This window comes from Rhynchophorus ferrugineus, unplaced genomic scaffold (assembly GCF_030347505.1).
Source record: "Rhynchophorus ferrugineus isolate W39M unplaced genomic scaffold, kcgeb_rfMv2 rfM11, whole genome shotgun sequence".
NCBI lineage: Eukaryota > Metazoa > Arthropoda > Insecta > Coleoptera > Curculionidae > Rhynchophorus > Rhynchophorus ferrugineus.
This window is the reverse complement of record NW_027472590.1, coordinates 32,792,750-32,808,172: the sequence shown is the minus strand read 5'-3', so window position 1 is coordinate 32,808,172 and position 15,423 is coordinate 32,792,750. Positions and strand designations below refer to the sequence as shown.

Sequence of the window (15,423 nt, the reverse complement as noted above, 5' to 3'; positions counted from 1 at the left end):
AAATAGAATATTACAAATAATATGTGCTATAAGCCGGCTTGGTGGCGCAGTGGTAAAGGCGATAGGACGGTCCTCCTTCTGTTGCGATAGCCGCGGGTTCGAATCCTGCTGGGGCATGATCGTAAATTTATGTTTGTGATTGTTCTAGGCAAGTGTGTAAAATCCGACAAGGAAAATGATTCCAGGCACTCCAGTAACCAGGCTGGGTAAGGCCGGATGTCTTCTGGGATGATTTCTCTAAAGTTGGTCACTCGCCAGTCGGTAGGCTTAATGCTGAGGACTGTGATTCGGAGCCCACGTTAAACGTAGGTCCAGTCCAGATAAACCCCTAGTTGGTAAAAAGAGACTTTAAGATATATGCATATATATATATATATATATATATATATATATATATATATATATATATATATATATATAAAGGTGTGCTATATACTTTTGGGTAAACCCATAATAGATATCTAATAGATTAAATTGATGGCACTAAACAAATATGCACACATATGCAATGCACCAACGTTTTTTGCTTATAGATATATTTATTTTTATATTTTATAGGTAAATTTACATTATATATTTATTGTTACAGTTTATATTTATATTTATTTATTTTTACATATTATATTTATATTTAATTGAATTTTTTTTAATAAACTTATTTCAGAAAAAAATTGTTTTTATTTAAATTTCATTGGTCAATTAGACATGACGTCAGGGCTGTCACGAGCCAAACATTATAAATGACATAATCAAATGTCTTCACAGTAAAATATTTTTCTTATGGGTGCTTATAATGGAGATGTACATTGACCTATCAAAATACTTGACTGGCTAATTATGCGCCCTCTGGATGTTGGGCAAAGCAAAACTTTGCGCCAGAGACCCCTATTGAGTTGCATCTTTATTACTCTGTGGTTCTTATTAAACGTCCTAGTACTACAGACGTATATCTATGTCATTTTTTCCAGGAATTTCAAAATGTTTTCAACTTTTATCACTCTTTACTTCCAGAACCGTAAGTTTTTTTTTTAAGAACCCCAAAAGACATTCATATTTTTGCTTTTATTAGCATTTTACATAACATTGACAAAATGTTTTCTTCAATGGCCACCATAATACCTTTTTTTAATTCAAGGTCAACTTTGATCGGGTATTTTAGAAAATAAAACAAAATCTGCAGGTTAATGTAGATATATATTTTCTAAGTCGCAAAAGTACGTACAATACCTAGAATATAGGTTAAAAATAAAAGAAATCTTCCATATTATATATAAAGCAGATAACCATTACCACAAAATAGATTTTACACTTTCCGCTATTCTTTACCCATTATAATGAAATAAACGCATTATTAAAAAAAGTTTTATTCAACAACAGGTAGTTCACAACAATTCCTTGTAATAACAAAGGAACAATAAAAAAACGGTATCTTTTTGTAATAAATAGTCTTATTTACATATTTTCATGTATCTATTTCACGCCGGAGAGCTCGAAACCTGCTTGGGCATTCGTCTAATTCAATGTACACCGGGACCATCAATAACGATGGTTGTTTCCGAGCAAAACACCCAAACACGCCCGAATACGTATTCTCCTTCATATTCAACAATCATACTGGAGAGAGAGGGAACGGTTTACATTATGGAACATAAACCCGTTAGTTCACTGCCTTTCGCGACTTTGGGTAGTTTTTTCAATTGCGTGTCCTTCAGATCTGGCTTACAGTGAAGCGTCTCCGGTTCCTCGAGCACAGTTTCCTCACTATCGTCCGCGTTCCGATCGGGTTCACTACTAACACTAGTCTCACTAGATTCTTTCGGGGGTATCACAGGCAAAGATTTCGAAATGTTTATTTTTATTTTACCGACACCGGACATCGACGAGGCCGTTCCCATCGGCGTATTCGACACCAGTTCCACGTTCCCGTCTATGGACGTGATCATTTGAAGGTGAGAGGGAGCCGACTGTTCCGGTTCGGCCGCAACGGTCGGTTCTGGATCTGCCATGGACGTTTTGTGCTCGTCCAACTGTTCGGAAACATCAACCATATCCGTGTCCTGTGGAATTGATGGGATCTCATCTAAAAAATAAGTGGATACTAGATATACGATTGATGAATTTATCAATAAAGCATCGAAACGTCACTTAACTTTACGTCTTACGCTATGCACACGCTGATATAGTGAATACAGCTGAACTTATCCTAATAACTCCTTCGAGAAAACTACATTGCATTAAGATAAAACTGCACAGAATTATTAAATGACATCATCACTTAGACATTCTACATTTTTTTATTATTGACATAGTTTGATTAGTTCAACATTCATTATATTAATAATAGCAAGACCAAGGTTGGAAAAAATGTTTTTCCCTAATTGAAGGCTTTTCGCAGATCTCTAAGTATCATATTTTGCTTTTGAAAAGAGAAACATACACATGCTTATCATGTGGTTCACCTTTGCTTTTCAGTTGTCGAAAAAGTGGATGAAATTCTTTAAAATATCTAGGGGGGAGACGTAGCTACGGAATTAATTTTCGATCATAAATTTTTTCTCTTTACATTAAAGCGAAATCGATACTTGGATTCTACACGAATTCTACATTTCACTGTTGGAAATCAAGACAGGGATGAAAAGTGATCACGTACGACATTGATGTACGGAAAATCATAGTCGAGGGTAGAAAAAGCTTCATAAATCAACGTTAGTTCAGTTTATCACCCAGAAGCTCTACTGTGATGGAACAATGGCTTTACTAGAATAGTGACAACAGGTCGTCCCCTGTAAATTCGCTTCGGAAAGCACTTAATTACCCTTGTCCCAATGTATAATTACCGGCCAATATTCATGCTCTTACCTTCATCAACAGGTTCGCTTTTAATCTTAATCTGACCCACACTGTTTAAGCTGACGAATCCTTCGCCGACGTCGACGAAACCATCGTCGAAATGGTTCTCCTTCTTCAGACCTGTCGGTTCCGTGGGTCCGTTGAAGGGTCGGTCGTCATCATCATCGTCATCGTCGTCCACCACGATCTTGATGGGGGCGACCTCATTTAAAATTACATCGTCATCGTCGCCGTCATCATCATCATCGTCCAATTTTTCGTCCTGGGCTACGTCTAAACATAGACAGTAAACTATCGTGAAGACAACCGTAAACTACACCGAGATGAGGAGTTTGGACGAAAACTTACCCTTATTTTTGTCATCCTCCTGATTCTTAGATTCATCGCTTTCCGGCAACGAAACCACTTCGTTTGCCATCACTGGCCGATCATCTTCATCTTCGTCATCGTCATCGTCGAGGATGATTTCCAGGCCTGGTATGATTTTATTCTGTGCCGCTGGTTCCTCCTCTAACTTGCCCTCGTCTTGGCTGGTTTCCAAGATAGATTGCTGTAAATGAGATAACGAAATGCAAATGTTTTAAGAAAATATGTTGCATTTAGGCGGTGGGAAAATACTTACGTTGTAGTCCTCGAAACATACCGGATGATAAGTTTTATCATCAACTTTAATGGCATTCTTAAGGTGCCACTCTTCCTTTTCTTCGTTGAAGAATTGTTCGAAAGTATCTCTAAAAATATTAGAATGAAGAAGAGTCCCGGAGGTTTTCTTTTTCATATAGTTACCTGCACACTTGGCACGTTTCATCGGTTCGCCCAGGATCGGCCGGTACCGTTGGTATTTCCGTATCCTCGTCACCATCCTCTGACATCTCAGCCTGTTGTTGTTGATCGAAATAGTTCTTTTCTGAAATTAATAACATGATTATAGAAGATAAATACAAGGGACAATAAATAAAGCGTTGGAAGGTCAAAACATTAAAGACAAGATACGAGAAGTAAATAGATCGACATCTCTAGGTGGCTCGAGGTATAAATTTAGTAGCAAAGCTGAAATTTGACACTTTCTGTTTTCAGAAGGCTGTTGTAAAAAATAAGAAGGCGTAGAGTGCGTGCGTTTATATTTGGTGGAAATAATCAAAAAGTTACTGGATATTTTGGACTTTTTTGGTAATTCTATACTTCCTATATAAACAATTTGATTTATATTCAAAGAACTTCGGTTTAATTTTTTTTCGACAAAGCTTTTGTTGAAAGGGTCTCTTTCGAATTTGACTGTACTCTTTATTTTGCCGAATTATTTTTAAGATATTATAAAATGTTCCATATTCAATAGTTTATTAAACTTTGTATATTTAAAAGTATAAGTTTTGTGTTAAATCTGTTATATTACGTTTTAATGTATTGTTAGTAAGATATATTGTCATTAAACAGAAAATTCTAAGAATTCTCCTCTGAAATAATACTTGCAATGTAAATTTATCTTCTATTGCATTTTTATTTTTACAATTTTTATTACTGCTATTATTATTAATAATGTTTTAAATTTCCCGATACACATATTGTCAATCGCGCCCGGTGGCAAATGAACACTATACTTTTTCACAGGTAATACATGGGAGATACACTTCTAATTCCCCTGTGTTTTGTGAACATAAACAACAAAAGAGACAAGAACAAGAGGGGTTTTGAGCTTTATAAAAAAAATAACAGCCAACCATATGCCATATAGCTACAGATTACTGACAAAGCTGAAGGAAAATTAAGCATTCTGGGAAGGATGGATGGTAGCTACAATGCAATAATTAAGATATTGTGATAATTAAACTCACCTCTTTCCTCCAGATCCTCAATTTCCTCGTAATTTTTCCAGTCCGCTAGCGAGTAGTACCACCTTCGACTACTGGCTACCCTAGCGTTTTTCTTGCCCCTTCGGTTCTGCCTGAAGTGCCAGTCTAAGTGTTGACTATATAACATGCTGGCCTCAGGCGGGAACCTCATACCGCAACTGGAACACTGCATGCCCGAATACAATACAGAATACAACGGCGCCTGTCTGATTTTCAAGGTTTCCGGCTTGCCGAAACTGAGCGGTTTCAGGATGTCGCCGAGCGCTTTTTTATAGGGTTTCGCCAAATTATTAGCCTTCTCGATGGACTTTTTAGTCGCCTCGATAACCGACTGGTTTCTGTTGTTGATCGCATCGATCGCAGGATGCAGGTTATTGTTGCTGTTCTGCGCCTTCTGACTCTCGGCGGTCTTCACGAATCCGGAAGCGACCAGTTTCTGGAACAGGTCGTTGATATTGATGGGAGGTAGCTGAGAGAGAGTCGGCTGAGGGACGGCGTCCTTCTGCACCTCGGCGGAGGAGGTGCCTTGTTCCCCGTTTTCTACCTGGTAACTGCCGGAACTGGGGGCGGACGTGAAAGAGGTCGACAACACGTTAGATAGAACGTCGAAATTATCTATAATAAAATTGAAAATTAGTTTAACGATCGTGTTAAAAGGCGACGGAAACGTAGAGTCTGATGCTTGTTGACAAGATTGCGGTTATTTACGGACAAGAAAAAGATCCTATACTCACTTAAGCCTTGCTGTAAGATATTATTGAAGAGGCTCGGGGAGTTGCTCCTGTTCTCCGGCGACTCCAGTCCGGTCTTGTTAGATCTAACCGCGCCGGCCTCTGGCTTGACATCCGGCAAGAGGGGACTCACGGGCGCAGCCTCGCCCGATTCCGCCCCCCGCGGACTTAGATTACCTTGCCCGTCCATGTCAAGGATTCTAACGGAGCCCGGTTTAACGCCCTTAGGCAAGACTGAAAACCTGATAAAGTGTTTTTTACCATGAACAATAAAAGGTTTAGGAAGACCACCAAATTCAACGTTAAAAGGTACATCATTTATTAAAACTCTTTTCAGTGAATCTACAAATTTTAGTGTACTTGTTTCGCCATCGATAACAAACTTTTGTACTTTAGCATCAAGGAAAACAGGGACAATTATCTTAGCATTAATAATAAGGTTGATCTTGCCGAGCACGAGATCAGTCCGCTTATTGTCGCTGATCTTCACTTGGGGAGGGGGTCCTTCGAGCTGTACGTTCAGATTGATATCGTTCACGGTTACGCTGACCGGTGCGCCGCCGAAGAAACACTCGAAACCCACGTCGTTGATGAAGATCTCACGGCTAGGCACGCCCAGTTTCACGCGGAACGTGTAACCGTTGACGAGACACTCTTTGTAACCGTCACCGAACGACAGCACGTACGACTCCTTGTTGTTGAAGATGACGCGACGCATGCCGCTCTGGAAGGATATCTCGCGGGGATCGTCCCAGTTTAGGAAAATAACAGCACTGGAGTTGTAAATGCGAATGTCCCTGGGCATGCCGTCTATGCTCAGCGTTTTGTTGTCTTCCTGGTGGACCGTGAACTCGTGATTGCCGAACTCTTGACCGGGACTGCGGGACGACTCGTCGTCGATGGACATCTGGTTGTAATCCGGCGACTGGTTGCTCCACGGTCCCCGCCACTTGCGCATCGGCTGCTGGTGCATCCACGGTCGCGGTGGACGAATTTGAGGGCCCATCTGAGGCACCATTCCCCTGCCCCTGCTCCTCCAGGGCAGGCCGGGCCTGAACACAATGCCGTCTCGCGGGTAGAACTGGCTCGGACCGAGGTTCGCGTCCTCGATCGTCGACGCCGGGCCCACCTTGGCGAACCGTTCTTCCTTCTCGTTGGCGTTCACCGCTCGCGACGACCGCTCGCCGTCGTCCTCCTCGGAGGCGAACTCATCATCGCTGATCGGCTGCAAGGAAACGTTGTGCGCCTCCTCGTTGTCTTTCTGCTTCGCCTCCCGCAACTTGTCCTTCTCGATTTGGAAGAAGATCTTGTTCAGGATGTTCTTCTCCTGCTCCTTGGTCATGTGGCCGGACTTGATGCTCTCCTCCTCCTCTGGCGAGATCATTATTTTGCTTTTTATGTTGTTTGGCGGGGTCTGCGTGCTGGATCTCAGGTCTAAGTCACCGACGGACTCGCCCTGAAGCCTCTTCTTGTTAACTGTAACGTTAAGTCGAGTTTAGATTCGTCCTTCCTATGATCGCGTCGCCGCTGGTACTTACATGACTTGGAGAGGACCTTCTCGCGATTCGTCGCGTTGGCCAGTTTAGCCCTGACAGCGTCCAGGTTATTCTTCTGCGCTTGGGCCTTGTACTCGGCCGAGTCGACTTCCTTAGATGATATGATCGGGGGCGGTGGAGTAGGAGGCCTGTTTTGGGTCTTCTGCTCGTTGCCCGCAGCCAACTGTCTCAAATCGGTGTCCTCGTTGCCGAAAAGCCTATCAAAACTATTAGTCATTTCATTGCGCGATTGTTATTTGTGAAACGTTGGCGGACAACCAACAAAAAGGTCGACTGTCGGTTATCCATCCGACTCGACATTGCCACTACTTACATGTCAAAACTTTTGCTTTTCTTCGAGGGTTGCTCGGAACCCTCTGCTGACGACCTCTTCTTCATGTTGGGGTGGAATTGTCTCAGATCTACGTCCATTGGTTTGAGAGGGTCTGAAACGAAAACGCTCGATAATACGATTTTCACGGAAATCCGGTGACTTATTATTCCCAGACGAAGGGAGATTCTAACCGCCGCCCCACCGTACGTACCTGATGATTTGGCGTCGTCTTTGGCCTTGCCCATTCCGCGAAGATCCTCGTCCTGTTGTAGGACGGGACTGTCGTTCACATTCCTCCTGATGTAGTTGCGACCCTTGGTCGAGTTTTTGATATTTTTAAACGCCGACGAGATCTCGTCCGAACCTTTACCGTAGACACCGTTGTCCGGCTTGACCGACGACATTTTACCGCGTTTGCCGGGCGCAACCGCCTCTTGGTTTCCGCTTTCCGGTTTGTCTCGTTTTCGATGCTTGCCGCCGCCGCTACTACTGCTGTTGCTACTGCTCGACGACCTAGACTTACTTTTGGTGGGCGAGTCTAAACTGCTAGTGCTACTGCTCGAACTAGACTTGTCGCTCTTAATGGGCGAGTGATCGGACTTAGTTAAGTCGCAGTTGGGGGATGGGTGGGATTTGGGGGATGTTTTGGATTTTTTGTCGGGTTTATTTGATAAACGAGGATCTTTATGAATATCTCGGACACCTTGTTTACTCGATACATTTTTATTATTTTCAGAAACTTGAGTTTTTTGAAAAGACACTACACCGACGCAACCTCCTGGGAGCTCCACGTCGTTCGATTTGTGATTCGGAACCGTCTTCTGCTGTCGCAGCAGCCTCGGATCCCTGATGGGCTTCGCGGCTGCCAAGGCAGCATTCACGGGATTAACTTTGGGCAGACTGCTGTTAATAGCCGGCAATCTTTGACCTAGAGCCTAAAATAAATAAACACGCCTCAGCATCGCTGTATTAGGATGCTACATTTTTGTACTTACTGTTGGTCTATTTTTGGACATGGCGTCAGGAATCAATTGCTTCGCCACCTCCGGTTTCAAAAGGATGTTCTGTAAACCGAAAACAATAGTCACAGGTCCATAAGCAACTATCCAAGAATGTACTTACAGTTGCCACAGGCGCGGTTCCAGCTTTCATCTGTTCCTGAAGCTTGACCTGCGTCTGTAACACTTCCAGTTCCAGAGTTTTTCTCTGGAGCTCCAACAATTCTTTCTGTTTCTGTAACAACTGCTCCTGCATCAGTAGCGTTTCTTTATCTAAGTCGGCCGTGGGCTTCGGAATTAATGGTGTTATCGGTTCACTTGGTGGCTTGGATTTAACTGAAGTGTGCTGAAATGATAACACCACGTCTAGTCGGCCACATTCACATAATGCTAATGCAACACCTACCGTTCCTTTAAGAAATTTGGGATTCAGATGAATACTGTTTGTGGGTTGGGCAGTTACAGGCCATGCAGGATCGATCGTGTTAATTTGTACGTCAATTGCATAAAGTTTTAACGGAGGAAACACCTCGTTCCACGTTTGTCGAAGCTTGAACATCTCGGATCTTGTTTTTTCATCCACCTTTAGAATATACAAAATATTGAGTGCCTATGTCACAATACAAGACAAGCAGTATTTTTATATTTATTATCGAGCCAAAGGATAATCATGGCTAACAAATCACTGCCAACCAAACAATAACAAATAGATATCAATACATATTTTTAAAATAATTGCTGTACTGAAAAATATGTAGAAACCGAATAGTATTAAATTACCATGTCACATGACTATATGATTATAAAAATACTTTCTGCAAACTGTAAACATATAGTACTTACCACTTTAAATACATTGGAAAATGTTGAAACAATGTTATGGCTAAACAAGCTTGTGTATCTTTGACCAACATTTTTCACTATGCAGTCTATGAGGTAAAGAATTGGCAGTTTTACATCTGTTGAGACCTGTATGAAAAAACCTATCTGTAGTAGCAACACTTGTTTACATTCAATTTCTAATGGATATTTTCAAGTATATACTCACTTGTGATTACACTAAACGACTACTTATTAACTACTAGACTTCTTTTTGACTATATACATTTCGTTTAAGAATGTATATTAATTTCTCATTTATTTTTTTTATACACTAAATTTCATAGATATTTTTTAAAACTTTTATATTGAAAACACTTGTGTTTCACTTTACTATGACCTCAATCTTTTGATCTGCCCTTAATCAAAAGATAATTCAACTCGAAAATCCTTGAAAACATGCATCATAACTAATTATGGCAATAGTTCAGTCTTGTTATGGGAAACAAAATTGAAAAAATAAAAAAATGAAATAAAATAGCAATGTAAAAATAGCTGACCTTACTTCAAAATGTTTTATTGCAATAAATATCACAAAAACTAGGAGTCTTAGTAAATAATAAAATATACAGAACCATATACCTACAATTATTTACAGTATACAGTCAATAATTAATTATAGGCTTTAAAGATTTAATAAAATTATTTACAACAAAATTCATAGATATATGATTCTGTAGGGCTTAAAATGTATGTTAACATTGAAAGCCTACAAAATATTTCTATATTTCTAAATAACATAAATAATAACCTTAGAAAGATGCTCTTCAATTGCTTCAACAATAACTTTAGCATTTGGCAGATTTTCTTCAGCAAGTATGGTCAATACATTAATTAAAGGCTTGCTATTGAATGTCAAGTCTGCCAAACTGGAGGTATATTCGGCTTTTATCTCGTCTGTACTGGTCATTTTGCATTGATATCACAGGTATAACATCCAAACAGAAATCAATTATGAAAACTGAAAAATAAAACTTATATTAATGTTTCAGAGTAAATGTTTTTCGTGACTTCTATCAGCACTATTCTATCAAATCGACGTAACAATGTTGCCTGGTTAAGGCAATACAAACTAATTTTCAGGTTATTAATACCTTGTTGTTACATGTTGCCATGAGTCGTTGCAAACACGCCACGTTATTATTGATATTGGTTTTAAGGTTCAAAAAACTTAAATACTAATCAGAAACTATGTATTGTTTGGATAAAAACAGAAAATATTCAAATACAAAAAGTAAAACTTTAACCTTGTTTAAAGATAACTATTAGGCTCGAACGTCATATGGTGTAACAAAAACAAAAAGATATATTATTAGTTCTTATAAAAATTAATGTTACTTACCAAATTAATAGTTAGTGTCCATTGCACTTTGTATTAACCACTATAAGCTCATTTTTGTATTGAATAAGTGAAAGCTTTTATGAAAGTATCTTCTACACACAAAACCTTTTACACCAATAATACTCACAAAATGGCGACCGTATGTATTATCTACCTCCGTTAGTAATCGTAACTGATCGTAACTGACAGCTCGGACGACATCTGTCGAAGATTAAATGTTCCGTAATCGTTTGGTTCCTTTCAAAATTTCATTATATTCTGTGTATAATTAATATGAACCTTTTTGTGATATGCAGTTTATATATTATTTTTTTCAAGAGATTTTGAAAATCGTATTTTAAGGTTTATTTACTGTCAAAAAAATTATCGAACATACTGTTTTTATTCTTCATATTAAATGGCATATGCCATCCAGTTATAAAATTGCATCAACAAATCGAAGGATTAGTTAATTTATCACCAGCTGTTGTTATCTTTAGTTATAATATGAATAAATAATATAAAAACGTAATTATTCATATTATATGTACAGATCTATCATAAAATTAAAACAGTTTATAATTACATATCTTGAAAAATGTACAACAGATATATAAAGAATTTGGACAGGTAGGTGTGATCATCAACCATGAAATTTGGACATTAAAAAAATATATTTTATTGATAGGCAGTTGTAAACGTTAGGGGCATCTGACGAAGATATGTTCATTATTTTGTAATAGTACTTTACTACAAACTGTATTTATTAACATGGATGATTACAAGTTTTTGTTCAAAGTAGTTTTGGTAGGAAATGCTGGTGTAGGTAAAACTTGTCTAGTAAGAAGATTCACACAGGGGTTATTTCCGCCAGGACAAGGGGCCACCATAGGGGTAGATTTTATGATAAAAACTGTAGAAGTTGGAAATGAAAAAGTCAAGGTTAACTATAATTTTACATTTAAATGAACTTATTTATATTTGGGTTTCTTCTAGCTTCAAATATGGGACACGGCAGGACAGGAACGCTTTAGGTCAATTACACAGAGCTATTATAGATCAGCTCATGCTCTTATATTAGTTTATGACATCTCTTGTCAACCTACTTTTGATTGTCTGCCAGATTGGCTTAGAGAAATTGAGGAATATGCTAGTAGTAAAGTGTTGAGAGTTTTAGTTGGTAAATAGGTTAATTTATTTCAAGAATTGAAATATGTTTAACACCTGCTTTTAGGTAATAAAATTGACAGAGAAGACAGAGAGATACCTACTCATGTAGGTGAAGAATTTGCAGAAAGGCATAATATGTACTTTCTGGAGACATCAGCAAAGGAATCTGATAATGTGGAGAGATTGTTTATGCAAATAGCAGAGGATCTTATGAAGGTAGCATTACAGCTTATTAATAAACTGTTTTGTATTAAAATTTTGATTTCAGCAAGCAAGAATGACCAATGTACCCAGATATGACTCCAATAGTCAGAACATAAATGATTCATCTGGTCAAGAGTCAAGCTGTTGCAACAGATTAACCTAGATGTGTTTTCTTCATAATTCCCATTGTTCCTTTGACTGATATCTTGGTTAATTGGCTATGGCTTAAATTTTATAATTCCTGGTAATTTATTGGGCCAATCATATTTTCTACTACTAATGTGCAATAATGACTTTATGGAGTATTTTTATATAGAGGAAATGTTTGTGAAACATTTTCCCACCCAGGATTTCGCCGAGGTTGTTTTTTTTTTTACTAAAGCTTTAATTTTATTCTTTTATATATTGATCGTTATATATATTTGTAGCATTACAAGAGAAGACAAAAATACTAGGATTATAATATTGTTTATTGAGATGCCTTGTTAAGATTTTATATTTTTTAAATAATACATTGCCAGCGCAGCATTTTGTTTAAATCTTCCTATATTTTTTTAACTATATATAATGTGGTGCTTTTATACTCTCTTCTTTATGGTGTTAGCAAAATTGCCTTCATACAATGAAGCGGTTCTTCCTTGTTTGGTAACAGCACTCACTGTTTTTCCTTAATAAATTCCAGCATGTAGGTGTTGTCTTTCCTTATATCATCGTTAATGACTCTATTATGTTCTGGTTTCGTTATATATAGAGTTTATTAATAGGAATGTATTCATTTTTGAAATGTACTTAAATCACCAGTATTTTGTTTTTATATTTATTTTGTATTAGTGGTGTAGGTGTTATACAATTCTTTTTGTATTTATATATATATATTTACAATTGAAGCCAAAGAGTAAATATTAAAACTAACAAAAACCTGTTTTTTTTCTTTCTGGTTACAATTAAGAACGATTTAGGTAATAAATTATTGCAAGGATAGTTTGTGGTTTTTTATTATTATAAATTATAATTAATTATAAAGGAAAAAATCAAGTAGTTTAAATATTGTCTTAATTTTTTTCTTCTAATACATTGCATCCATTAAGTATTAATATGTTTATCAAAAATATTGTGATTTAAATATTGATTATGTAAAAAATTTTTGTAAAGAAGAATTAATACCGGTCAAGAGTTTCATGGATATTTAATTAAAAAAAAACATTTAAATTTTTCTCATAGATAATTTAAAAGTAAATACATTTATTTGTTTTAATGGTGTGGTAAAGATTATCGAATATTATCTGATGCGTAAGTTCATTGAGTATTAATAACGTAATAAAAAATCGAGTAGTCATCGATTATCACAATAGGGTACTGTATTTTTCTATGTTAAGCAAGTTTTTGGTGAATGAAAACAATTTTTCCTGAACATCCTTGTCTAAAGCACTATTACTGGGTGATATCACCTGGCAATTGTCTATATAGGTTCCTCCTTTGCCCTCTAGATCTGGAGAAAGACAGGCGTACAGAATAGGCATAGCGCCTTGTTCTGGCGTCTATAACATAACATATTGTTATATGTATTATCTAATCAAATTCAACACTACAACATACCTTGAAAAATAAGTTTGGTACCCACGGTGCTAGCTTCTTTAACGAGGTACCGTTGAACAGTTCCGTATTAACGATACCCGGATGGACAGAGTGTATTTGGACGCATTCATTTTCCTTCTTCAACAAATCGTTTAGGTAAACCGAAAACATGACCTGAGCTAATTTAGATTGGGCATACGCCTCGGAGGCGATGTATCGATTCCTAGAATAAAAGTACAGTTAATTAAACTGATTCATCCATCTATCTGCGTTTTCTCTGTCGATACCTGCAATTTATGTCGTCAAAATTGATCCTTCCCAATACGTGAGCACAAGATGAGACGTTGACCACCCTGGAATAACTTTTCTCCGAGCCAGCTCGCTTTAATTCGGGCAACAGAAGGTGTGTTAACAAGAAATGTCCCAAATAATTCGTGGAAAACTGCGACTCATACCCATCCAGGGACTCTACATATGGCCCAAACATTATACCAGCTAAAATATAGAATTTTAACTTCTCGTTTCTGACGGCGCCTTTGATTATTACCGTTATTAATCAAGTAGTCTATTTTTTGGTAATCCTCTTTGACTTGGTTGGCGAATTTCTTCACCGATTCGATCACGCTTATATTGAGTTGGTACACCGTGATATTGCCGGTAGTAATTCCCATATCTCGTATGTTTTTCAATAAAGCCTCGCCTTGTTGGACGTTCCGGCAACCTTGAATAACACAGTCTGTAATTATACACTCGCGCTTGGACGTTATTGCAAATATTTACCTATTATCACATTAATATCACAGGTGAGTAATAACCTGATGACCTCTGAACCAATTCCTCTGGTTCCGCCCGTTATTATGGCGGTTTTTTCCAAATTAGATGGTAAATCTGGAATTATATTTGCATTGTTGATGTTTTCGTTGCCATAGCGATAAGCGAAGCGTTACACTGACCTGTTTTGTTTTTCTTCCTCATGATAATGTCATTCATCATGTATTTTGATCCGATTATATTGTACATTATTTCATATTTAGCTTCAGCGACTATTAATTTGAACGGCTTTTTCGACCTGATTATCGCCACCGTTGTTGCACATATTATCACTAAACACCCTATAGCTACTATCATCTTATCTGACGAATTTTTGCACAATCACAGGTGGCACGGTGACACGGAAGACACGGTTTCTCGTTTGTTTATTTCTTATTTAATATAAAACAGCTTTATAATTTACAAAACGCGATTATTTTCTCGTAAATACATTCAGCACACTTTCTTAACGGTGCGGCTTTCTCTTTTCGAGCTGATCATGCGCGAGTTCCTTTATTTTCTTGGCCGTTTGGTGTGGAAATGAAATTTTTTTAATGAAAAACCGCTAGTGAAATACCCGTTATTATTAATCAATATTATTTCGAATTTTGAACAGTTGTACGGCGATTATTATCTACTAAATACACACACAAGGGGCAACTAATATATTAGTTTTAAATTATTATAATTTATTTCTATTACATGAATATATTAAAGACAAAAATATTACGCGAGGTTATTAGTCTTATATTATTAAGAAAATGTCCTTCACATTTCAATTTTATTTTATATATATGCATTTGTTTAACTTTTAATATATTCTGGACCATTTAGAGGTTAGGTTATCTCGTTTCTAATATGTTGAAATGACACGTTACAAAATTCATTTTAAAATTATTAATTAATTTATTAAATAAACGAGGCTTAAAATTTTATACTATTTAAATATGTAAAATTATATCATTATTAAGCACTTACGATTAATTTAAAATTTTATTACAAAATCTTAATTAAAAATAAATGCAGACATGTTATTACTGCTGATGATAACAAAAATTGTTGTGTATTTACATTTTTTATGAGGTAATAAAGTATTTTTGGAACATCATTTAATTATCTCGAATTTATTATATATTTTATGATACTTTTATTGTGTTCAATTGAGT

The 15,423-nt window shown here is 37.1% G+C and overlaps 3 protein-coding genes across 5 annotated transcripts; 1 reads left to right on the top strand and 2 right to left on the bottom strand.

Moving 5' to 3' along the window:
• Positions 1-1,175: 1,175 nt before the first annotated feature.
• On the bottom strand, positions 1,176-10,693 carry Pcf11 (Pcf11 cleavage and polyadenylation factor subunit). 3 transcript variants are annotated; one of them, XM_076417306.1, is made up of 16 exons: positions 10,520-10,693; positions 9,929-10,138; positions 9,142-9,267; positions 8,705-8,881; positions 8,423-8,644; positions 8,296-8,364; positions 7,512-8,235; positions 7,301-7,412; positions 6,970-7,193; positions 5,435-6,907; positions 4,683-5,315; positions 3,637-3,757; positions 3,473-3,581; positions 3,199-3,400; positions 2,860-3,123; positions 1,176-2,080 (listed from the first exon to the last, which is right to left on the bottom strand). In XM_076417306.1, the coding sequence occupies exons 2-16, from the start codon at positions 10,085-10,087 to the stop codon at positions 1,635-1,637; spliced, it is 5,061 nt and encodes a 1,686-aa protein (XP_076273421.1). In that variant the 5' UTR covers positions 10,088-10,138; positions 10,520-10,693; the 3' UTR covers positions 1,176-1,634. The 3 variants fall into 3 exon arrangements, with proteins under 3 accessions (XP_076273421.1, XP_076273424.1, XP_076273422.1); XM_076417309.1 differs by having other exon boundaries at positions 6,970-7,184; XM_076417307.1 differs by lacking the exon at positions 10,520-10,693 and adding an exon at positions 10,272-10,401.
• Positions 10,694-10,985: 292 nt separating this feature from the next.
• Rab30 (RAS oncogene family member Rab30) lies at positions 10,986-12,853 on the top strand. The gene is made up of 5 exons (XM_076417313.1): positions 10,986-11,128; positions 11,187-11,440; positions 11,495-11,678; positions 11,733-11,884; positions 11,937-12,853. Exons 2-5 carry the CDS (start codon positions 11,270-11,272, stop codon positions 12,033-12,035), a joined length of 606 nt encoding a protein of 201 aa, XP_076273428.1. The 5' UTR covers positions 10,986-11,128; positions 11,187-11,269; the 3' UTR covers positions 12,036-12,853.
• Positions 12,675-15,278, bottom strand: LOC143204630 (uncharacterized). The gene is made up of 6 exons (XM_076417312.1): positions 14,401-15,278; positions 14,228-14,335; positions 13,995-14,168; positions 13,735-13,942; positions 13,469-13,670; positions 12,675-13,410 (listed from the first exon to the last, which is right to left on the bottom strand). The coding sequence occupies exons 1-6, from the start codon at positions 14,573-14,575 to the stop codon at positions 13,216-13,218; spliced, it is 1,062 nt and encodes a 353-aa protein (XP_076273427.1). The 5' UTR covers positions 14,576-15,278; the 3' UTR covers positions 12,675-13,215.
• Between the last annotated feature and the right edge of the window lie 145 nt (positions 15,279-15,423).